Here is a 25,141-nt window from a genome sequence, read left to right as displayed (position 1 = left end):
TCACACACAGAAAGAAGGGTAAGGACATACTCACATTTTTTCCGTTCATCTGCGGGTTGACTGAGCTTCCAAATATCATGAATTCTGCTCAGGCCAAAACGGGCAAGCCCCTAAAACAAACAATAACTTCTCTTGATATACAGGAGTAAAGGTGCTGTCTAGAGTTTCTAGATAAGCTAGCAGGGCCCAGTCGTTATTGGTGTTAAGAGGGGGGGAATAAGGGAAACATGCTGAAGATGCAGAGCTGGCTTCCTGAAATCCCTGGAGCCGTAGCGCAAGCAAAGGCAGCTGAAAAGGCAATGATCCAGCCCTCTCTGCGGACGGACAGATGGACAGCAAGAAGAGAACAGGACGCTGTCTGACTGGCATTATAACAGAGCTACGGCAGAATTTTATATTCAAAGGCTTTTCAAAGAAAAAAATGATTTCTATAACGTTTTCTCTTTTGCTAACAAAAAAAAAGGTTCCGGTTTTGGTCATTTTAGCTTTTAATAGCTGCATATTGCTTTGTTAAAACGAACTTTAAAAGTCTGTTGTGCCATAAACGCTGCTGGCCTATTGACTCCACGCTGTTTTGCGGGAAAGCCACCTCCAGGCACAACTGCATCCTCTTTCCTGAAGCGATGGGCCACCACAATGAAGATAAACTTGCTAAACTGACTGTATGTGAATTGAAACAAAAGGCTTTGCTTTGACCATTTTTTACTTTCAGAAAGTATTTTTCCCCCTTGTTTCCAAATTCAGTTTGTTTTGTTCCATCAAAAGAAGCGTCAGTCTGAACTTAGATTTATTCCAAACTGCAAAGGCAGACAAGGATTTTGGTACTGGGTAGACAGTTCAAACATTCATTCCATTGTAATATGCAGTTTCCCAGTGCAAAAAAGAAATTAAAATATCAGCCTAAAATTCAAAAGACCAGGCTCTTCCTCAAACACATTCAGCACTAGGACAACTGTTCCTGTGGTTCTATGTTTCTGGGTGCAGAACAAGATCGCGAATTAAATCATAGGTATTGATGATTCAGAGTTTGAAGACTAATGATTCCTCTGAGGCTTTTGAAATGTGGAGCCTTATTAAAACCTCCCTGCAATTCAAGCCCGTGAATTTCTGCAGACGCGCACACACGCACACTCTCCTTCTTCAGATACACGGGTGCTTTTTGCAGATAAAAATTCAGTGCAAACCTCAGAACTGTTGCTCCCTCAAGGAGTTAACATTCGGCGTTGCTGAAAATCCCTATTTCCCTCACCAAAAAGGCTGGTGCACCAATTTCCCTGGCTTTCCTGGGTGTATCGAGACAGGGACCAAGACCATCACAGGACTGGAAATGAGTAATGAGCACAGCACAGCCCTCTGGGGCATCTCCAAGCCCAAAGGTCACCTTCAGCTTCAACCGTTGTCTTCGTCTCTCAAGAGAGCTTGAAAAATGTTTATTCTCAGAGGGCACAGCCGACTGCCTTTCACTGCTTTTTACACTCAGCCTGCAATTACAGCTGATTTTTATTTCCCTAATGCAGGAACACTGTGCCACTGCCGGCAAATACTTGCAGCGACTTGTTACAGCCGTATATCAGCCTGCCCCTGCCCCATCCAGCCGACTGGAGCTGCTGCCGTCTCATCTGAGCCCGATGAAAAAAAGGGACAGATGAACCTAAAAACGGGAGCCTCGCCTGCACAGATTTGAGAACAGCTGCTCCAAATAACTCTTCCCCAGCCACAACAGATTGCTGCTTTCTCCTTGAATATTAGTTTTAAACCTGGGTGCTGCAGACAGCAGATCAGCTACACCTATTTCAAGCCACACGTAGGTGTCACTGCTACAAGCGCTAAGAGGCTTGGGGATTTGAAGTTGGGACGTGAAAGACACATTGGCAATTTCCCCTTACCCCAATCACGTGTATTTTAATCGGTCTCTCTCTTCCAATAAGTTGCACAGCATCCTCAAACACGTTAAAATTGCTTCGTGATAAGACCGTTATCTTCCCTCCTGTGCTGCCTCTCACATCACCTGCACGAAGAAATTCCCAGTTAGCCAGGGCAGTCAGAAAGCAGGTATCTAAAACCAAAGATCTTCATAAATCAGGATTAATCCTGAGACACTTTGTTTATTATGCAGTAGCTCTGTAACTCCCAGTCACTGAACAGAGCTGACTGAGCCGAGAGATGCACCGACACGACTTACCCTTTTGGTTTCCACCCACTAATGTCTTATTCCTGATCTTCTTGCAGACATCCAGAATGGTTGCTCCAACATAAGCTATTTCAGGACCAAATCTGAAACTCTACGTGGAAAAATGAAGGAAACAGCAGGAAAAGAAGAGGAACTTGTTAGAACCTACAAAAGTATTACTATATATGGAACTATGCAATTCCCACCAACCTTCTGGACAACCTTGCTCTTAGAAAAAGCACCCAAATCCCCCCAGACTATTCCTAGAAATCCTGGTCATTCTTAAACCCAAGGCGATAGGAACTGTGCTGTGAGATGGGACTATCATACAGGGCAAAACGTGGTTTCCAGCCTCTCCACCCCAACAGCTGCCACTGCCAAGACTGTTTCCCAGTAAGTTAACGCGACATGGCACATCCATCCTGCAGCAGGGCAGGGGCTAGAGGTGGTGGGAAAGGAGCCAGGTCCCTCACTTTGCTGGGCTCCCGGAGAGGTGACGGACCGGAGCAGCAATAAGGGTTGCTCCTTATGGTTTCCTAACCTGTAGCTCTGGGGCCAACAGTCAAAGCATCGCAAGGTCAAAACCCTAATCAAGTTTCACTAACACGGTGATTAAAAAACACCAGTGCCTGGCTGAGCACAACACCTCTACCAGCAAAGAGAACCGGAAAATCTTGTTACCCAAAAAACTCCACAAGCGAGGTGATGCAAGGCTGGTCCCAAGACTTATCACATGAAGTGCCACTGCAAATAAAGGCAGTCCCCGTTCCTACGTGCCTGTCCCTGGCTCCAGCCCCTTGGCAAGGCTGGCATGGTGCAAGGGGAAAAGGCAGCTCAGGTGGATGGGCGTTCTGGCTTAGGAGCTGGTTGCATTGCAGCTTGTATCGCGGGTTAAACTGATTCATTCTGCAAGGATTCCCAAAGGGATAGTTCCTCCCTTACATTAGCTGTGAGAATTGCGTAGCCATGCGGCTAATCAGGCCAAAAAACTCATCAGGATGAGCTTTCAGGTGGCACAGCAGCGGGTTAGGTTATCCAGCCTGGAGACACAAGCATCACTTGTGCTGAAAGAAGGCGGGAGCTCTCTTCCAGGGCAAACTCCGATCAGCTGAAGCTGCTCGAGAAAATTACGCCCTTGGCAGACAAACAGGGCAGGAGATATCACGGACAAAGGGGCGCTGGTGGGACAGAGGCGGCAATGCCGGAGTTCGTACAGAGCCAGAAAAAAAGATTGTGTGTACAGCCAGCAAATATGTCCTCCTTAATCAATGCAGTTTTATTTCAAGGAGGTCACTGCCAGAACAAAATTCATCTCCTTGCTCCTAGCTCCTTCATCTCTCTGCATGGGACCCACCATTGTAACTGACTGGCAATATGAGCAAGGAGGATATCTGCCCCTGCCCACTCAGCTGGAGCTGAGAACTAACCCAGAAAAGAGGGGATCTCCTTGAAATAAGCCATATATAAGGTCTCTACCCCAGTACCCATTTTTCAAGCCACAAGGCTTTCCTAGTGATGGGATCACTCCCCTAAGAGGCACAAAGGAGCTCTGCAGTGCCGAGTGTCAACAGCAAAGCACGCCACTAATCCAGGCAATGCAAACACTCCATGGTGACAAACTCAAAAAGTCTGGTTGTTAGATGCCTTCTGAAAAAGGATGTGAAACATTTTCCACTGCATTAGGGATCTGTCCAGGGAAGGACAGCAGGAGATCCTCATCTTACCTGGGTGAGGTAGTAGACGTGGGTGTGAGGCGCTGAGCAGAGGGTATTGACAGCGCCTCGGAAGGTATAGATCTGCTGGTGAGGGTCTCCTACGAGGATTATGCCACATCTCTGTGACAGCACAATATTCATGATGGCTGCAGAAAAACATCGGAGCATTAAGGGGGAGCCTGCACACAAACCAAGCATGAACTGTACAATATCTCTTGCCTGTACAGAGGCAAGATCTCTTGCCTGATGACTCGCAGCGTTTAAGAAGGGGTCAACACAGCTGCAGGAGACAACAGGTTGGGGAGAAGCAAAGGGAAGCGCACAGCTGACTGGGAGCTCTGCAAACATCCTCCCGCTATTTTAATCTGATGGTATTTTTGCCTGGACTGGAGCTGCACAGCATCTTAATGCCACACTTGTGAGCCCAGCACGAATCCACCACCCATCCCCAGTGACCCGGACGCGCTGCACGTGTGCACAGTGACTCAATGCTCACCTCAGCAAGCCCTTCGGTCCACTTCGACCAAGCCTGCCCAAAGCTCAGTGACGCTGGCAGAGCAACTGCTTGCATCGCGTGCAGCTGCAAAAGCACAGCCAAACACTCACAAGACCAGGTCTCCAGTGAGTACCGGTGGGAGATGGTCTGATGAAGCCTTTCAGCTGATTTAATATCCGCTGCGAAGACCAGGCCTTCTTCTGCCCCCCTTCTTTTGCTCCTCAGCACACAGTTTGGTCCACTTACATCCCTTCGCAGAACTGATTCAACTTGCTTTGCAACAGAGAGCTACTCCCCATATCCCCGGCAAAGAAAGCCAGCAGCTTTCTGCTCTGTGACTCAGGAATCCCCAGGGTGGTGGAAGAAATGGGCAAGACTTGCACCCAGTGCCGGGGTGGGATGGAGCAGCTCGGCTGTTCTGAGAGCTGAACCATTCAATGTCTTGCCACTCTTGTAATAAACCATGTCCTTGGCTATGCCGGTGTTCTGTTTTTCTCTGTCAGCAGCAAAGCAATAGCAAAAGGGTCTGGACGGCATGTCTGGATGCCCACAGCATCTGAAAGCAACCCCTCAAGCTGATGCACATGTACTCTTGTAGCCTGCTTACAAGCTGCCTTACTGAATTTGCAAAGATCTGGAACCAAGCAAATGAGTTATAATGTTACAGCTGAGGGGCAGAATTTTTTTGAATTGTGCTACTTCTCAGACACCCCTGAGCACACGAACATCCTCTCTGTACAGTGCTTAGGAAGGTGGCAGCTCTGTCTCCTGTCACCACTCACCTGGAGTGCAGTCCTGTGCTTCATCAACAAAAATGGCATCATACCCTGAGAGCTGAGGCTTGCTGAGCTGCCAAAGTTTCAAATACCCTAAGAGAAAGAACAAGGCACGTCAGTGAGAGGGTATTTCTCTCATCATAAAACATCGTGATCTTTAAAACAAGTCCCTTTTAAAAAAAACAACCCAAACTGTTTCTGGCCCTACTTCTTGCTTGGAATTTGCATGACATTTGGAGGGGTTGCAAAAATCTCTATTGCTCCCAGATGTTGCTCTGTCTCCCTTGGCTGAACGAAGGACAAAAAAAACCAACCCCAAAACAACCTGACTGCACTGGAGGAAGGCAGCTCTGCTGATGACTCCAAAACTCTTAATGCACAAAGAAAATGACAAAGAAGAAGGTTTTCCCCAGTACGAGCTACCTCTGGCACTATCTGCACACGTGCTAAGAAGCAAGAGGAAAGGACAGGCCAGCAGCAGCAAGGAACAAACACTTGTTGTTAGCACTCATTCGCCCACTGTCTCATCCATTATTTCTACAATTTTGCTGCCAATCACACACATCTGAATAGTTCCACCATTTTCTGAGGCCAAACAGGAAAAATGAACAAACTTCCAGGCTTCGGGCCTGTTTTGAGCTCCCTGGTGAGCTAGTGGCAGGAGAACAGGAATTTTATACTTTTTGATGCTCATACCTGGTGCACAGCCAGAAGTAAGAAGTATGAATCCGTTTAGTTTTCTACTACAGCTCTTTATCTGAAGGCATTTGACATCTGTACTTTCTTACCATCACAAGTTATCTTGTATTTCTTCTCTACGTCTTCATCCAGCTTCTTCATGTTGTGCCATATCAGTTTCGCCTCTTCCACATTGATCTAGAAAGAGAAAACAGAAGGGTCCGGGTAGATGGCTTTGAGCAGAAAAACAGTCCAGGCACAGCACATCTTGAAAGGCTTCTCTGAAGCCCTTCTCCTCCTACTTCTCTTCTGTGTCACCACCAGTTAACTTCTTCTCCTCAACACAGTCTTTTCCAAATGCAGCCCCCTGAAAAGAACACTTCCTTGGCTCAGCTATTAGGACAGTGTAATACAGCATCCCCTAACTTCTGCACGTTAACACAGACTTTGTGTTTATTTTGGCTTCTCTGGACAGTTTGCAAGGTGCTTAAAGGTATTTAATATTTTGAGGCTGTCAAGTCATTCCCTGCCAGAAATAACGACTGCAAATTGGATTTCTGCTGGCCGGACTGGATCTGATCGGATGTGAACAATGCGGAGCAGAAAGGCTAATTTTCTCCACAACTCCAGCCCACGTTGTTCGCAATGTCAGTGCTACCCTTTAAGTGTTGCTAAGAGGAATGTACTCTAAATGAGAATTTTTGGGTTTGGCTCTGCGTATCAAAATAACTACAAAAATGTTTATTGTCTTTACATGTAATATCACAACGCCGTTCAGGCACTCATGTAAGTACATGCAATCTCTTCTCTCTTTTCCTTGCAGGGAAGAAACATCTGCACTGAGCAGAGACAATAATCTCCTCTCTAGAAACCAGCTGTGCAAACAGGGAGAACAAACAGACGCCAGTTCCTTTGGATTTGTCACCAGAGGAAAAATACATTTTGACAGTCAGTTTTTACAGCTGAACCACAAATACCCGTGAACTATGAGGGGTGTGGGATAACTACAGCCCCTTCTAAATGCTGCGGCCCAAGTCTTGCTTCATCTCAGATACTCACTTCCTTTTCTGTTCGACTGACAAATTCTCTCATGCCATGAGTATTTTTGAACCAAATAGGAGTGTGCTCTTCACAGATCTCTTCATCTGAAGAGGCAAAAAAGTTTTCAAGGGTCTGCGAGACTGTTTTCCCTCTTATGAAGAGCGATTGTCCCTCGCGGTTCTGGATAAGGTAACTGATGGAATAAACTGACATCTTGGAGAAGTTCAGCTTGCCTTTTTCTTTATAGCTGTGCCACAGATGATAAAAAATAAGAGAGAGACATGTCGAAACACACATGAAAAGCCTCCTGGAAAAGCAAGCTCACTTTTGCTTCTGTTGCACGCTAACACGGCAGAAGCTCTGTTTTATACACCGACTTTGACCTAGTAATGGAATATCTTTAAAAATTGCATATAGTTATCCTGGTGGGAGCACAAACTTGTTCATTTTATAGATTTTATAGATGAAAAATCGAGCCAGAGATATTCCCATCATTCACCCCTGCAATTACAGATTGTTTTCAGAGCCAGGTAAGAGGATTTCCCTCTTCTTCCAGGTCATGGCTCGTTTTCCCTTCTGTCTGCAGTTCTAGATGTGCCAACGTAATGGGCCAGAAACTGTATCATTAGAACAACTCAGGTTAAGAAACCCCCCCCTCTGCTAAAGAAAAGCAGCATTTAGAGTGGTTGTACTGCTGAAGTGTAAATGGGAAATGGGAAAAAGCCATGCTCAGTGGCTTTCTGTCTCCCTGTGAAGTGCTCCTTGGCTATAAACACAGGCAGGATGAACAGTGCCCAAAACAGCAACGGGGCTTATGTCAGCACAGTCTATGCCAGAGCAGGGCAATCAGTCTGTTTCCCCCAGCTCACACGGATGCTAAAATCACTGGCCCATCCGATCTGAAAGAATTCGGAAACCATAAATCACAGTCTGGCTTGAAGCAGGTGAAAGATAATTTCCCCTATTATTTTTGCTTCCTCAAATCCTGGAGGCTTACTTCAAAACCAGACTTTCCTTTCCTGCCATGTCTTTTCCCTGCTCCACTGGCCTTCAACGAAGGAACCTAAAATCCCCACTCACTGTTTGCCGACACTTCCAAATGCTAACGAATGGAAAGTCTTGCACGTAACGTTTCTGGGGAAGACACTTTTTCCCCTCTCTGCAACAGCTTTGTTAAACGTCACATAAAGGAAATTCAGATCAGCAAACTTCTCCGCATACTTGACCAAGGTTGAGGTCTTTCCTGTACCTGAAGAACAGAAGAAAGTAAACAATAAAGCATCCAGAATCAGGAATGAACGAATCCGCACACCTCTCATCAGCTTTACCTTCCCCTCCTGCTGTCCTAACTGCACAGCAGGACTATTTGCAGCTAATGGGAATTTATTCACTGACTCAACTGAAATCAGCAGAAGCTGTGGAGCAAAGCAGCTTTGAAAAATTACAGTCTGCAGCCTAAAAGCTTTTTAAAAAAAAATCATTTTATCACCCAATATTCTAGAAGTCTGAGCATACGTGAAGGTACTCGTTCTCTTGAAAGACAGCTTGGTAAATGAAATGTTAAAATTGCTCTTTTGAATGATTCACGAGCTCATTTCCTTGTCAGATCTCCCACTAATACTGCTCTCTTTTACTCCAGTTTGCTGCAGGACAGCACTGTCCACACCTCATGGCAAAGCTGCTTCGCTCGTGGAGTACCAATCACAACAGAAACCTGAGACAAGAAGGGCTCTGCACGTTTCCTTCTTTGCCCCTTTTCACATCCTCAGCGATGACACAGCATCAGCAAACTTTGCCACCTTGCTGGGCCCACTCCTCCCAGATGACTCGTGAATGTTGGGACAAAGCAGGTCCCAGCACAGATCTCTGCGGGACTCCAGCGGTTACCACTCTCCGTGCAGAAAACTGACCATCTGCTCCTACTTTTGCCTCCTGGCTTTTAACCAACTATTCACCCATAAGGACCAGGAGGATCTTTTATCATTTTGCGTGGTGTGGTGGGTTGACCCTGGCTGGAGGCCAAGTGCCCACCAAAGCCGCTCTGTCACTCCCCTCCTCAGCTGGACAGGGGAGAGAAAATATAACGAAAGGCTCATGGGTCGAGATAAGGACGGGGAGATCACTCAGCAATTACTGTCACGGGCAAAACAGACTCGACTTGGGGAAATTAATTTGTTACCAGTCAAATCAGAGTAGGATAATGAGAAATAAAACCAAATCTTAAAAACACCTTCCCCCTAACCGTCCCTTCTTCCCAGGCTTAACTTCACTCCCGAATTCTCTACCTCGTCCTCCCACAGCGGCGCAGGGGACGGGGAATGGGGGTTGCGGTCAGTTCATCACACGTTGTCTCTGCCGATCCTTCCTCCTCAGGGGGAGGACTCCTCACACTCTGCCCCGCTCCAGCGTGGGGTCCCTCCCACGGGAGACAGTCCTCCACGGACTTCTCCAACGTGAGTCCTTCCCACGGGCTGCAGTTCTTCACGAACTGCTCCAGCGTGGGTCCCTTCCATGGGGTCACAAGCCCTGCCAGCAAACCTGCTCCAGCCTGGGCTCCTCTCTCCACGGGGCCACAGCTCCTGCCAGGAGCCTGCTCCAGCGCGGGCTTCCCACGGGGTGACAGCCTCCTTCGGGCATCCCCCTGCTCTGGCGTGGGGTCCTCCACAGGCTGCAGGTGGAGATCTGCTCCACCGTGGACCTCCATGGGCTGCCGGGGGACAGCCTGCCTCACCATGGTCTTCCCCACGGGCTGCAGGGGAATCTCTGCTCCGGCGCCTGGAGCACCTCCTCCCCCTCCTTCTCTCACTGACCTTGGTGTCTGCAGAGCTGTTTCTCTCACATAGTCTCACTCTTCTCTCCACTGCTGTTGTTCTGCCCCGAGTTTTTTTTTTCCCTCTTCTTAAATCTGTTATCACAGAAGCGCTACCACCGTCACTGATGGGCTCAGCCTTGGCCAGCAGCTCTATCGGACACAGGGGAAGCTTCTAGCAGCTTCTCACAGAAGCCACCCCTGCAGCCCCCCGCTACCAAAACCTTGCCACGCAAACCCAATACACCTGGTACAGATATCGGGCTCTGTGATGGATGCACTCGGCCCCCCTTAACCAAACCAGCAGCAGTTTGGTACAGGTTCCAAAGGAGGTAAAGGCCTGAGCCGTAGCCAGGCCAAGAACTCCCCTAGGAAAACCACAAAGGAGCAGAGCGACACAGGGAAAGTTGTGGGTACAAGGAGTCTCGTGCATACCTCTCCCATTGTACGCAACTTGACAACGAGCCAACCGCTTTATCCCATAAATATGACAGCCTAAGTGAGCCTTCTTTGAGCTCTCCTTGCTAGGCAGCGTGGCTGCATGGCGGTGATCTCCAGCAACGAGATCTTTTACCAACGACAGATTGCTGGATGAGCCCAGTTTGAGTTCTCCCTGGATGGCAACTAGACCGCACGCCAGGCAACTCTCCCCTGGAGCAGGTACGCCTCTCAATGTTAAGAATATTAGTCATTTAGCTTAAGTAAGTTTTAAAAAGAATGAATCACTTGAAGTGATAATGTTGTGTAATTCAGCATGCTGTTTGCTTAGCTTTACTTACTCAGCATGAGTAGCTAGATTTGTTGAAATCTTAGGCCACAAGCTGTAAACTTTCACTTAGATTTACTGAACGTCTACCTACTTAGTCAAAACAGGGGCCTCCAGAGCCAGCATAAATCAGAAGATAAGGAGGCTTCAAGGCTACAACCATCAACAGTACCTGCAACTCGACAAGATAGCAAACAGCCTGCCTGGAGACAGCGAAGGAATCCAATAAGGGGTCAGAAGATCTCAGACCAGAATCAGTATTGGACCAAAGGGCACGGAAGATGTGTGAAGGGAGCGTGAAGAATGCATGAGGGGCGGGTGAATAGTCTGTAAGGGTATAATTGCCCAGAGATTTCTTTGTTCAGGTTCTTTCCATCCTTTCTTTTTCCTTCCTTCCTTCCTCTCCTTCTCCTCCTCCCACCCCTCCCCTTTGGGGGCACCCAGCTCAAGCTGCCCCTGCTGCTGTACCGCTCTGTTAAACTATTTATTTTTATAAGACTCGATGCCTGAGAGTCTGTTTCGGGAAACCGAGGGCTCAGACTTCGGAGTGAACTAACACCAGACGCCTGGACGGATCGGTAAGTAATTAATAGCATGCTAAACTTCGAAATCCTAACTAAGTGATATAAAGGATTGATGGTGCACATATAATTCCCTCAGCCATAAACAATTGACCAAGTCTGGGACTAAGATTGGATCCAGCCGCGCCTAGACACATCTCTGAGAAGGAGTTTAGAAAGCAAGGGGGTCCGTTCTGAACCTCGTGACTCAACGGGAGGGTCTTCCTCACCTTTTTGCATCTCCGATCTCTGTGCAAATCATTCTAAATCGATTGTAACTTGATTTTCCTTTGCATGTTTCTGCCACGTAGTAAGTAATAGAGCGAACCTTGCCATCGAACTCTGTTATGTCACACTTTTACAGATTCTTTAAGGATCCTAAATCACTCATCCGCAACAGGCTCGCTGGTAGATTGCTCCCACGTCGCCCTGTAACTCCACTGCCATGGCAGCTTTCAGCAAGAAGTCACACTCAGCTACTGGTTCAGCCACTTCACCCTTGAGTTCCTTTACATCTCCTGGATGATGCAATCCAGATCATGACATGAAGAGTACCAACGCACATTTCATCCGCAACCTTTCCCATGTGAATGTGAGACCGACCCTCTGGTGGACCCCCTATAGAGAAGGATCCTGAGGCTGGTCCTTTCCAAGACCCTCTACGAGGAACACAGATGCAGAAACTCATTTAGCTTTTCTGCCACCGCATCGTTCACTCTAAGGCATCCTTTACACCGCAGTTAGCTAACCGATGCTTTGGCAAGCATCCTCATCGACACGTTTGAAGAAGAATTACGAGTCTTTTATGCTTTTTGCCAGCGGTTCCTCAAGCTCTTTTTCTGCCTTGCCTTGTTGCAGTGACACATAACCTCTCAGAGTTCATGAATGTTCCCTCTTCTGTCATTTGGACACGGAGACTTTGTACAGACGTAAGAAACAGCACTATTAGTAGCTTCTGTACTGTGGTGCTTAGCTGTACATGTCCTGTTGCAAGTCTGTTCTGGCAGAGAGCGTGCATTAGCTCTGAGCCCCCAGTGTGGTGTCTTTAAAGGAAACTCTCTGCAAAGCGGAGGGAGACGATTTACTTCTCTTTTTAAATAGGCTCCCTCGACTTCATGCAATTCCCCTTTTCAAAACAGTGCGCAAGTGCAGAAGTTTTCTTGGCTTGTGTTGCTCCTACAGGGATGCTAAATCTAAACAAGTAAGAGCGACTCCGTCTAGTGGCCTGTGGACAACAACACTGAGAAACAGGCTCAGCACGTGGCTAAGCAACACACGGAGAGTTGCTTCTCCTCTCCTGGGTTCCCTGACAAGCTGCTCTGGGCAGTCATCGACAGCACCCAACCATTCAGTTTCGGTATCGTGTCCAAATACGACATTTATCCAGCTTGCATGGGAGTAACCACCACCATGCTTCCCATTCCTACTTCTCTGCAAAAGTTTGCTTTGAATTTTTGTATTGATTAAAAGTCAGGTTGATCCCCCTGGCATCCACACAGTTCCTCGGACAGAAGCAGCAGAGAGGGAAGGAGCAGAATTAGAGGTTGTGCATTCATTCTTACAACATAATTTTTGGCTCTTACCTGCAAATGCCATAATTTTCACTATTTGGCCATGCTCAATTTTGTGATTCAAAATCCTTTGCTGTTCATGGGTCAGCTTTACTTCAGACCAGCTACTAAAAACAGAAAAAAACCAGAGCGAAAGGAATTAAGAAAATAAATCCTCCCACATAAAACAAACAAATCAACTAACAGCAGAAGGAAACTAATGAATGATTGATCCCATCCCACAAGCAGGAAGGTGGCACTACACCAACTTGGTTATTGCGCAAATGAGAAAAGCAGAAAAGATTGGAGATAGCAAAAATAAAAAGTAAACCTTGGGGAAGGTTACATAGGAGAAGATTTTCTCAAGGGCCCTACGCCATGCTTTAAAAATGAATTTGGCACCCCAGCTCCTTAGGCTTATTGAAAACAAACAGCGATTTGGGTTTGGGGTGTTTTGTTGCTGTCGAGAGCATGTACCTTAAATTGCTCTCCGATTTCTCAGCATGTAGGACAGATCAATTATCCCTGCCTCTCAGGGGAGCTGAGAGCTTTGATTAACATTAAGAAAGGCATTCAGTGCTTCCGGCTGGAATGCAATTGTTTTATTCATAAAGGTCTGAAACCTGTAATTAGCCAACAGTGTGAACCGTCTCTTTGCACAGGGTCCTCCCCGATACCATGCGTAAGGGTGGAAAGCCTTGTTTAAGTATCCTTGACATTTCACAGCTGGCAGTTAGACGGCTGCCCCCAGGACGCATCTTTTACTGAACAAGCAAAATCTGCTTAGAAAAAGACTTCAAATGAAGGGGTAGAACGAAAGGGCTGGGAAAACAAGAAGCACTGAAACCGAACATCTGTTTACCTTTGATTTTTTTTTTTTTGTTATGACCTCTCTCACTGTTGTACCTTGGATCATCAGTGATTTTATTGGATTTATCTTTGCTAGACCTCTGTGATGGATGAAAGCACTACTGTTCCCCTTCTGTAGGTAAGGACAAGGAAACTAAATTACTCAACCCAGGGTAACTGCAGCAGAAGGGGAACCAAGCCTGGATCTCCACAGGCCAGGAAAGCGTTTCACTCGTTACCATCCTGGTAGCAGCAAGCTACCAACCAGTGTTAATTTATAACAGAGAGAGAGAGAGAGAGAGATATAAAAAAAACAGTTAGTGTGTAACAGTTATCCAACAGGATCCAGAAGACAGGAGCCAAATCAATATCCTGCGACTGGCATCTCATTTCCTCTCGTGCACAGAAAGCAGCGTTCATAAACAAACGGCTGCATTATTTGCGCTACAGTAATGTCACCAGCAAGCCAACCCCCATTTTGGCTGACTGCAGGTTGCATTTCTAGAGGAACAAGCTGTTAAAATTAAAGCAGGTACTCTCCCCTCCTTCCAGAGCTCCTTATCCATAGGGAGAATGGTGATTTGGGAGGGTATTTTGGGGTGATTTGGGCTCTGTGAAATTTCAGTGGCCATCACACTGGAGCGCACGGAACTGTGTTCCACCGATACACAGACCCATCAGTGAATAATGACTTTTAAATTCAGTCAGTGCTTGGTAATTCAATTTTTACAGATTTAAGGCCTGATTCTGGTTTTCCTCTGAGAATTCAGGGAGAAGATGGCAAGGAGCAGAATAAGGTTTTGTACTAATCCTTATGAATCTCAGAGTCTTGTCAACCAGCCCCTGCCGTGAAACATTTGCTCCCTCTCCAAGGTTCAGCACTCCTCTAGGGCCCTGCGTACTTAGGTGCATTGCTCGGATCACCTATAATAGCATTACCCGGACCATAAGTCTTGTCTGCAGCACGACGCCAGTGTTTCCTCTTCTACTGTCTGCGTAGTTACAGAAGCATTTTCCATCAGATACAAGCAGTAGAAAATATTGTAATGGATCCTGGTAGAAAGGACAAAAGAGAAACGATCATTGAAAAATCATCAATAACAAATTAAATGTCTGCAGCCACCTAAAAGACAGCTAATATCTTCAACATTTCCAACAGAATGATGCACGAAGCTCCAAGCGCTCAGGGAGTTGCAGGAGACACTATTAATATTTTAAAATGCAGTTAGTTCTGCCTTGAAAAGTGACTGCAAAGGCACCACAGGGACAGCTCTGTTCGTGGCCTCTCTCTCGCTCCTGCCAGGTTTGTGTTTCAGGGTCTGCCATGCAAACATGACCTGGGATTAGAGTCCACAGGATCCTTTTGCTCTCCTGAACCACTATTAGCAACAGAGTCTGGGGGAGTCTGAGAGAGAATGTGGGGCTAGTTCAGGCTTCTAAATTGAACCAGTTTCATCAACTGTCTTATCATGATTTTGTACAAGTGTGTTAGCTCTGACAATACTTCATGGTGCTTTGTTACTGCAAAGAGAGGAGCACAGCGACTCTGCGGCTTTAATTACATCAGCAACAGCTGGTTTAAAATTAACCTTCATTGTACATCAGGGTTGACACCACTGTGGTTTTACCTCTTTTAGTGCAGCTTTGTTCCTGTGACCTAAGAGCTGCCACCCCAGGCCACGCTCCAGGACAGACTTCGTGTCTCACATTAGGTGACCTGCACGCTCAGACTCACTAGTTGCTCTAAGAGCTGCAAATAGGTACCAGACAGTTCCTCGAGGATGTATTTCCTCCTTATGCCCTAAATTACAAACCTTGGGGGGTTTGAAGAGATAACAGCAGAAGAGACTTGGTCATTTCTATTTCTTCTAGTCTAGATTGTTCAAGGAGATGGTGATGGGACGTGGGTGACTTTGACCATGAGCTCTCATTGCTAGCAAGCGACACCCTCTGCCTGCCACATCTTCAGCAGCCGTTTACTCAAGTTAACGACCTTAGCCAGCAATTATCAATCACTAACAGGCCAAACAAGCATCCTGATTTCCCTGGTTGGTAGCCTGAGCACATGGCCCATGGTTGAGTAAGCAGAGGGTGAACCCTTCTCCTGTGTCTAACACAGGCTGGACTATACCTCACAGAGGGCAGCTTACAGAACCATCTTCTTTCTGGCTATAAATTCATTTTCCAGTGCAGTTCCTTTCCAGTCTTCTCATAAGAAGAATTTACATGTGTCCTTAATCCTTATCTCCTTATCCTCACTGCAATTCTGAAGGAACCTGCGGGCTCTTACCTGCATTACCAGGCACCTCTGTGAACAAAAGGCACAGGATGGATCGCTACGCACATGCAGCGGGAGCCCACAGGACTTGGAGTATCATTTAAGAGGAATGAAGTAAGTAACTGGTCTCAGGAAGGTAATAACCGAATTAAATTGTTGCAGCTGATATGTATCTATTTCTAATCAGAAAATTTCTATAGTTGCTTTAAAACCTGCTTTTGTTTCTGAAAAAAAAATATTTTTCTTGAACACTATCTCCTGAAAAACAAGCAGACTATGAAACAGTCTAGGAATTAAAGCAAATCTAAAGGCAACGCTCCTGAATGTTTCTGCAAAAATCTAGGGATGTGCACACTGTTCCTGACGAACTGCACACACTGAGGAACCGGAGAGCCCTAACCAACAGGAACATAATTGTTCACGAGCATATATTCACTGTATATATTACATATCGCCATGGCTAGAACGAGGCAGGCAAGCAGGAAGCATCTCTCCACTCCTTACCTGTTCGTGATTGCAATGTTCCTGTCTCTCATTGCGTACAGCAGTGTTGCTATGCAGTAAAGCGTCTCGGTCACTTCCACAACAGAGAGGGCAGAGCAGGGTCTCCGCAGACACGCCATCAGCTTTTGGATGTCGCTGACGTCATCAGAGAAAAGCACCATGACTGCAATTATGGCCCACGCGTTCTCAGGCTGGTATGGGCAACAACAAGAAAGAGTGAGCAAAAAGCTTTGAGCCTTTAGGAGTGGGGAAACCCTGCTTCAACACTGAAAAAACACTTATGCCATGAGGAATAGTTAAATCCTCTTCAGTCACCCTGAATAGTACCAAACAACACCCCAAAGGGAAAATCTTTAGATGCAGGAGGGCAGATATGACCTCAAAGCACCAGCTGTTGTTATACCTGTTAAATCAACCAGTTAATAACTGTTAAACCTACCCCCGTCCTGCTCTGTAAATGCGGCAGTTTGTTGACAACGCAGATTTCAGCCTTTGAGAAGAGGTGATGACTCTTCAAACACTGGAGAACCGCATGGGGATCTACCTTCCATCTGGTGGGTACGGCAGACACGCACCTGCGCAGAACGGGAACAGCAGCATTTGCAAAGAAGCCTTATCAAGTGAGTTTACTCTCTGAGTAAATAATGCCTTCTCCAAAGTATCATCAGTCCGGGCTGCAGCACGTTTAACCATGCCTTGCTGTGTGCCCCGCAAATTTGACCGGATGCATTCAGCAGTGAGGCTGCAAGGTCCTGAACTTGGATTTTCAACCCGTTCTTGTGCCGAGCGCCATGTAGACAAGTAATTCCCAGTTCTGTTACACAGAAATGTGCTTAAATACTTTGCTGCATCAAGCCCTTAGTCTGCAAGTTCCTTCTGGCTGTCTCAAAGTCTCCTTCCAGAAGACGGATCCACCTTGCTCTTAACCCAATTCGACTTTGATTTGCACCATCTAACTGCCATACAAAATTGCCCTCTAGACTACAGAGATCTGAACAGAGCACTTGCTTTTATCAGGGACCCGTCTTGGGCTTGGGCTTGCTGCTGAGCTGTGACTGATAAGTCAGTACAGGTCCAGGAAAGCAGCCTTTCAGGAAAGGAAAAGAAGAAAATACATTGGAGATGGGAGGGACCAGGAAGAAGAGCTCAAATCTCACACCCTCCATTTTAGCTAAACCCAGGAGATGCTGAGCCTCTCTGAGACCCTGGCTGATCAGGAGATGGAAAAGCAATGCTGACATGACCGATCCTGAAATATAAAGGGATGCTAAAAGGCACGCTTAAATTGAGTTTCACTCTCCCCAGCATAGTCACCCTGCAGGAAGCAACCACGTAACATCTTCTCCCAAGCTTCTTGTCAGGTGCCAGAAGGCAGCAAGTGACAGGACAGCCCAGCCTTTTTTGATTTTGTCACCTAACGCTTGTCTTGGAGCTCCTGGCAGCTTCTCTCAGTTGCTGTACCCAACCTGGCTGTGCTCTGACATACAGGTCCATCTCTGAAACCTTCCTTTGAGCCTCCAAATCCAGCAGCTGCTTGCTGACACCCTCTTGCTCAGGCTCTCCTCACCTCTTTCCTCCTTTGGTGCAACAACCATCTCCCTGCCCTCCAAGAGGCAACACCATCCAAGTCAAAAGGCCACCGCCAAGACTGTTCTTCTGCCCCCTCTTCCCAGTCCACGTTCAGCTTCTCCATCTCCTCAGACATTAGTACAAGGCTATCCCTGCCCCAGGCTTTGCAGCCTCTCCCTCACTTATCCATCACTTCTCACCCGCTATCAAAATCACGGAAGCTGCAGAAAGGACTTTAGAAGCCAACTGCTCAAAGCATGGACAACTTCAAGGTTTGGTTGTTTGTCCAGCTGAGGTCTGAGCATCTCCAAGGATGGAGATTCCCCACCTCTCTGGGCCAGTGTTTGACCACTCTCCTAATATCTAACTGGATTTCCTATGCTGGAACTTGTGCCCATTGCTTCTTGTCCTCTCACTGTGCACCTCCAAGAAGAGTCTGGCATCATGCTCTCCCCAGCCCCTCATCAGGCAGGGGAAGACAGCAATTAGATTCCCTTTCCACCTTCTCTCTCCAGATTTCATCCTCTACTTGTACATCACCTCGAATACTGTCTTCAGTTTTGGGCCCTTCACTACAAGAAAGACATTGAGGTGCTGCAGCGCTTCCAAAGAAGAGCAACGAAGCTGGTGAAGGGTCTAGAGAGCAAGTCTTCTGAGGAACGGCTGAGGCAACTGGGGTTGTTTAGTCTGGAGAAAAGGAGGCTCAGGGGAGACCTTACCGTTCTCTAAAACTACCCGAAAGGAGTTTGTAGTGAGGTGAAGGTCGGTCTCTTCTCCCAGGTAACAAGCGATAGGACAAGAGGAAATGGTCTAAAGTTGCCCCACAGGAGGTTTAGATTGGATATTAGGAGAAATTTCTTCACTGAAAGGGTTGTCAAGCATTGGAACAGGCTGCCCAGGGAAGTGGTTGGGTCACCATCCCTGGAGGGATTTAAAAGACGTGTAGATGTGGCGCTTGGGGACATGGTTTAGTGGTGGACTTGGCAGCATTAGGTTTACGATTGGACTCGATGATCTTAAAGGTCTTTTCCAACCTAAATGATTCTATAATTTGATGATCATGTGCTCCAAACAGAACAAAGAAGAGGAAAGGGAAAGTTTTTTACCTATTTCTACAACCCTACTAGTGATTTCTGCTGCTAAAACAATTTCTCCTTCCTCATCTTCCTGTACGTCTCCCACCTATTTAGAAGACAAACCCATTTCTCTCTTGGCAATTCACGGGATAAAATGGAAGAAGACCCAAAGCAAGGAAGGTCTGAGGATCTACAGGTACAAAGTCAAGTGCTGAAGTGGACTCACCTGATCAGCCCCAACACACATCCTTCCTGCTCCTTTGTTATGGCGAACTCCTGCAAGACCTGTTCAACTCTGTGCAGCGCTCTGTCCTCCTTCATTAGGTACCGATGGTACAGCTTTTTCCAAGGAATGAACTAGAATGTGAAGCACATACCACCATCTTTCATCTCACAGCATTGGAAAATAGGTTTCTTCTGGCAATAAGCTAATCAACGTGACTTCCAAAGAAGACCTGGAGTTCAAAAAGTCCCTGTAGCTTGATGGAAACAGGTACCTAGCATGAGATGGGGAAGGAAAGAGGAAACAGAGGAAAGAGAGAAAGACTTGTTCCTCATAGCCTGCAAACATGTCTATAAAAGGCTGTTTTTTCCAGAATGATGGGAACAGGGTGATGCTGGTTCAGTTTCAAACATCAAAGCACTAAAGGAATGGGGATATTTTCAGCACTATTGCACAGATCTGCTCTGAGCAGGGCCTGAGTGCTTAAAATCCCTGTGTCCATGAAGCCCTACCCTCCCGCAGCCTGCTGTTTGGACGACTTTGGTAAAAACAGACAGGACGCTGCCTTTTAGGCTGTGTTATGGATCGAAGACCAGATTTGGGAGAGGACTTGAGCACACTGAGCATTCAATGCATGCATTTTCTATGCATCTCTCTAGCTCTTCAGGCTCAAAGCACGCATGCTGTGCTGATAAAGCAAAGTGCAGGCCACCTCCTGCATTGTGTCCAGCCTTACCCATCCGAATTTATCGGAAGGGCATGAACAAGAACTTGGACCCCCACAAAAATTTGGGCTGCGATCAGTCCCCCACCACTCTGAGTCAGGCTGAGACAGCCTCTTCGTACAAGCTGAGTGTTTCCAGTGTGAACGGTGAGCGAGTCTAGTGGTGCCAGCAGTCTCCAAGCCACCTTTAATTGAAATGCAGAGATCCTCGCTGCGGCCAAAACGACTGCCAGTTGGGTTCACGACTGTTTGTACTGCGAGGGCCTTGACTGCAGATGAACCAAGCTCCATAAAAACAGAGTTAAAGGCCTTTCCTGTAAACCCGTTTGACTACAAGAGACACCACGCACACACACAGAGGCTGGGGGACAGTGACGTACACCGGCCACGAGAGGACACTGCCCAGTCTGCTAGCCAGAATTTCCTGCATGATCCCTGTCAGAAAAAAAGGCTGCAAGGAAAACAGTGAAGGGGGATTTTGTGGAGTCTTACAGGATGCTCTCTTCCCATGCATGGGAAGAATGCATCGAGGGAAGTTGCCCCAATATTGATCTTCTGATACAGGCTGGCATCTGAAGATGCCGCTGTGGTCCAGAAGACCAAAAAATGACAAAAGACCTCATAAGAAAGGATGGGCATTAGGGAACAATAAAGGGATTTGAAGGAACAAAGAGAGACAGATACAGCATGGATGCTCCTACAGCAACACATGCAGCCATAAGGCTAGGACAGAACAGAGCAGTAGGAGAAGGAACAGGCTCAAATCAATATCACAGCAGTCCTTACCAGTGGATCACTGACTATCTCCCTCCAGCAGCGACACACCAGGCTCAGGTTCTGATACAGATCAGTCACTGGTAGGAAAGCAAAGATGTTCCTAAGGACTTCAATAGGCAGGTTGTCAATACTTCCCTGAGGCACTTCCCAGTTCCGAGTCCCCAGGAGGCCATAGTGCGCATCAGGGACTGGTTCGATTTCCATATCATCAAGTTCCTGCTTGATTTGGCTGCGTTCCTGCTTGATCTGGCTGTGTTCTGGATGAACCACCACTGGCTTCTTCTCAGGCTTACCCCACAAATCGTGCTCTGGCTTGTGAACGCCTGCAGCTGCAGTGGACAGAGGCCATTCTCTGGAGCTTTCCCTGGGAGCTGGTACAAGGTCCTCATCCTCCACAAAGGAGCAGGAACCATTGCTGATCTCCATCACAGCGGAGACACTGCTGAAGGAATCATCAGGTTCCATGAAGATGGGATCCAGTAGCTCTTCTTTGATCCTACTGTTCTTCATCCCACCGGCACCTACTCGTTGTGTCTGACAGATCCTGAAGTAATCAGTGATGTTCTTCTGCTGCCCTTGGCCTGCAGAAAGAGGAAGAGCATGAGAGAAGTCAACAGAAACAAGCACAAAGTGCACTGCTCCTAACTGAGCTAACAAGGAGACCAGAGGTTGTGTAAGGTGGTAGTTATTTCCACGAGGTTCCTCACAGCTGTATCGGCTTACTACAGGTGAACTGTCCTGCTTCATATTGCTTCTCTGGCAACCTACGGAAGTCAACAGAACAACATTCATCTCTTTGCACTGTCCACATAACCTGCGCACTGTCAAGGCACATCTGACACCTCCGCTAGCTTCTAGAAAAAGATATGGTCTGCGTAACAATCTCTCAGATCAACAATCCTTAGCTAACCTAACACAGCAGATGCATGTTGAACAGAAACATGGCTCCACAATAAATTTCATGGGAGATATTTCCACTAGCCAAAGAAAAAGAAATAGGAAGGAAACAAAATGCGAGACTTGAGTTGTTGTGGTGTGCCTCAGACTGAGGTTGGGCTCCCAGTGGTTATTTATTATTCTTAACTCGGTGAATGAGAAGCACACTAAGATTTTAGAAAAGCTTCAGGGTTTAACTACTGCTCTGCACCATGAGAAGGTCACAGCACCAAGCCTCTAGCAGGCTGCTCCTACCACAGTATAAGAGAGACCAATGCCTTTAAGAGGATAAACAGCCATTTCTTGCCAGATACTTCCTGGCTGCAACGTCAAAAAGCACTGTAGACCATAAAGGAAACCGAAACTTGGCAACTCTCCTTCCTCTGACAGCCACACAGTCCATGTAGCACACAGACTAAACTTACCAGCACTGAAAGTATTCATTCTGTCCAGCTCCAAGTCTGCAACATATCCTGATGCTTAGCTAAGAGGCAACTCAAGAACAAAATCACAAGCAGCTACTGCTGATTTTAATGCATTTTATTTCTGGATGCTCATGAAGGCATAGCTTCAAGAGGTCTGATTTGCAAGACACTTGCTGCTTAAAAAGAACAGCTCCCCTGCTAATGTCCAAGTCCAATACCCTAAAACCTGGAGCATCTAAGATTACTAGATTTTTAAAAGTGAGCTAGCCAAAGATACTGCCGATATGAAAATGGAAAAGTACGTCTATGAGCACGGAGTCTAGGATTCTGGTGTCTTGTCCTGGCTCACCAGCAGACGTTCTCTGAGTCAGCTCACACCAAGGTACAGAGGGATTCCCAAGCCAGCCAGGGAAACACCAAAATGCTCCTAAGTCTAACCTTCCACTCAGGAGCTCAGGAATAACTCAGGATGTTTCTTCTTTGCTTTCTACCTGTCTCCTCGCCTACACATGTGTTTAGTGTCTCTTGTCGTTACACAGGTTTTGAGGCTGGGCCTTTAACCTTGCACCATGAGCTATTTGAAAACAGCTCTTTCACCTTCAGTTCGAGCCCTGAGGCCTGTCGTGTGCAGATTAGCTCAAAGTCTTATAAATCCTCAAAAGCCCCCTAAAGCTTCAGCACTTTTGAGACCCACATCTACGAGTTGTGTATCACAATGTTTCCCACTCCCAGGAAAGTCGAAGATCGGTAATATCTGTTAAGTGCTCAACAACACTTTTGCAGTCCTATATAACTAGACAGCTCATTATTACTTAATAATTATCCTAAAGAGCATCTAGAAGCAGGAGTCACATCATTAATAGTGCCTAATTGCAGAGGCTGTAGCGTTCCTCAGGGAGAGCTGCTGTTCTCCCCAGGTAGTCTCCGACAGCTCAACGACAGAGACACGGAGGCATTTCTGGTGCGAGGAGAGACTAAACACACATGCGAAGGCAAACTCGCTCCCCCATTGAGGGAAGCAGTCAAGGTAGCTCTTTTTCTTGACACCTGGCTTTGCGGAGGCAGAGATTAAGCCCAGTTTTGCCATGCATCACTCAAACCCGACCAATTTCTTCTATTTGCACTCACCTCGCCTGGCATTACTCTCCTATCAGCACAAGTTCGCCGATGGATTACAGAACACCCTTTTGCTCCACACCACATTAGCATTTTTCTCCCCCAAATCCCTCAGCCTTCAAAGTATTGGCAATCAGTGTACCTCCTTTATGTCTCCGTGTCCGGTGGGTGGGATGGAGGCCCCTGTTTACACCTCCTCTACTTTGTCTTTGACTCAACGGCTGCGTCAGGGAGGATGAACCTTCCGCGCTCCGTGCGAGAGCTTCGCAGTCATCGGCCGTGAGGTGCGTTTTTTTGAATCGCTTCACTGCTTTGCCAACATGCAAAAAAAAAAAAAAAAAAAAGACCCCAAAACCAAACTGTTAGCAAACAACAATATACAATCCATGCCTTTCACAGAGGCATAAGTACACAGTTTCTTTTCAGAAATTTTATAGGACAGTCCCAGTGTTTAGCCAAGAGTTTCTCTGAATAAATCATAGCAGAAGCTTGTACAACGCTCTGGCGAGATGCTACGGAGGGCAATGCATCGCGTCAAGGCGACACATCTGCCGTCACTGCAACAGCAACTGCACGCCAGGACCCCACTCCTACGTTGTACGAGGCTTTGCAACAAAAGAGAACGATGTAAAATCAGAATCCATGCAAGCTTTGCGGCTTTCTCTACAATACCGTAACAAGGAGGAAGCAGATGCAGGCATTCATGTAAACGCAAAGTGTCATTAGGAAGAAGCCAAGGAAGCCCGCGGAGGCTGAACTGCACAACCCCTTGCGAGAGACAACAGCGATTTGCCTGGGGAAAGTCAGAGCCAACATTCAAACACACAAACTTGAGCCTCTCGCAAACAGACCCAAGCTGGGATCCTCCATTAAGGAGGAAACACAACCCACTCGCAGCACAGCTCTTCCCCGCGAGAAGGACAGTTCAGAAGCAGCACAAAACTATCTGAAGAGTTATTTTAAGAAAACTTCACTTGAAATCTGCACGAGCTCCTCTCTTCTGTACACGGGACGGCCAGCAGAAAAAGTACAAACGATGCAACTTGCTTCTATCACAAATGCTCACAAGAAACCTGAAACCACGGCACAGGATGGGCTGCCTTCTGATAGGAGAATTACCAGGAAACACTGCTCACGGGGTTTCGGTTTTACTTTATTACTACACCGTGCTGCGTAGGATAAACTCCTCTAACATGTTTATGGCAGCCACGAAAGTAATCGACTGATCTCGTACAGCAGGATCCAAGGGTCAGTTTGTTTCATTGTGCTGCTTCCTCCTTTTCATCCACGTCAGCTCAACAGAGAGGCGTTAAAAGCACCTGCTGAGCTCCCCAGGAAGGTTGTTTTCTAACATCCCATGTTCCTGAAAACATGGCAAATGAGGCAAGCAGAAGAAAAAAAGCAATGCAAGACAGTCCCGTGGCACTTAGGGACATGGTTTAATGGTGGACTTGGCAGCGTTAGGTTTACGGTTGGACTCAACGATCTTGAGGGTCTTTTCAAACCTAAATGATTCTATGATTCTATTCCATGATTCTACTTAAAAATGGTATTGGATTAAACAGCATGGATCATTGAAGCGCCCCAATTCTCTTAAGCACACAGTCCTGGCAAACGTCAGAGCCGAGGTACTGGCTCTGTGCCCATTCCTGGAGCTGTCGGACACGGAAAGGTTTCATGCGAGATCAGATGTAGGATTGGGGGCAAAACCTCTGCTCCCCCGCCCCAGGACAGCAAAACCCCCGACGTGCCAGGACCACGGCACAGAGCTCAAGTCCAGAAACCCAACACAAGAAGATGACCCGCTCAGGCTTCACCTGCGTTCATCTTTTCTCCCTTTTGCCAAGATTTTCCATCGGCGACAGCAGCAGACACAAAAGCGCTGAGCAAAGGCTGTGTCGCAGGGCCCCGTCACCGTTTCTGGCTTCGATCACGTAAGGAACGTGACGGGGAGCGGAGGTCATCAGCCACTAGCAGACGCTCCAGCTGGAAGTGAACGGATCAGCCATGAGCAGCAGCCGCAGAGGACGGGGGAAGCTCCAAGGGGGACGAGAAATATTTGGGAGGAGAAGGTCGGAGCTGCTCCCCGTCCCCCCAACGCGT

The 25,141-nt window shown here is 47.1% G+C and overlaps 1 protein-coding gene across 1 annotated transcript in view; it reads right to left on the bottom strand.

Moving 5' to 3' along the window:
* FBH1 (F-box DNA helicase 1) overlaps window positions 1-24,955 on the bottom strand; it is a 30,477-nt gene extending 5,522 nt beyond the window's left edge. Inside the window, exons 1-16 of the mRNA XM_050913452.1 lie at window positions 24,856-24,955; window positions 23,181-23,345; window positions 20,571-21,142; window positions 19,064-19,194; window positions 16,632-16,767; window positions 16,193-16,383; window positions 14,350-14,463; window positions 12,595-12,689; window positions 7,957-8,125; window positions 6,895-7,123; window positions 5,946-6,033; window positions 5,164-5,250; window positions 3,895-4,031; window positions 2,183-2,282; window positions 1,887-2,008; window positions 35-110 (exon numbers count right to left, since the gene is read on the bottom strand). Of these exons, the coding sequence (XP_050769409.1) occupies window positions 35-110; window positions 1,887-2,008; window positions 2,183-2,282; window positions 3,895-4,031; window positions 5,164-5,250; window positions 5,946-6,033; window positions 6,895-7,123; window positions 7,957-8,125; window positions 12,595-12,689; window positions 14,350-14,463; window positions 16,193-16,383; window positions 16,632-16,767; window positions 19,064-19,194; window positions 20,571-21,142; window positions 23,181-23,345; window positions 24,856-24,865 (2,422 nt within the window). The 5' untranslated portion in view covers window positions 24,866-24,955. The remainder of the gene's footprint in view (window positions 1-34; window positions 111-1,886; window positions 2,009-2,182; window positions 2,283-3,894; window positions 4,032-5,163; window positions 5,251-5,945; window positions 6,034-6,894; window positions 7,124-7,956; window positions 8,126-12,594; window positions 12,690-14,349; window positions 14,464-16,192; window positions 16,384-16,631; window positions 16,768-19,063; window positions 19,195-20,570; window positions 21,143-23,180; window positions 23,346-24,855) is intronic.
* Between the last annotated feature and the right edge of the window lie 186 nt (window positions 24,956-25,141).

The sequence above is a fragment of the Gymnogyps californianus genome, chromosome 1, assembly GCF_018139145.2.
Source record: "Gymnogyps californianus isolate 813 chromosome 1, ASM1813914v2, whole genome shotgun sequence".
In the NCBI taxonomy this organism is placed as follows: Eukaryota; Metazoa; Chordata; class Aves; order Accipitriformes; family Cathartidae; genus Gymnogyps; species Gymnogyps californianus.
Note: the sequence above shows the minus strand (reverse complement) of the source record. Positions and strands in the feature narration are given on the sequence as shown.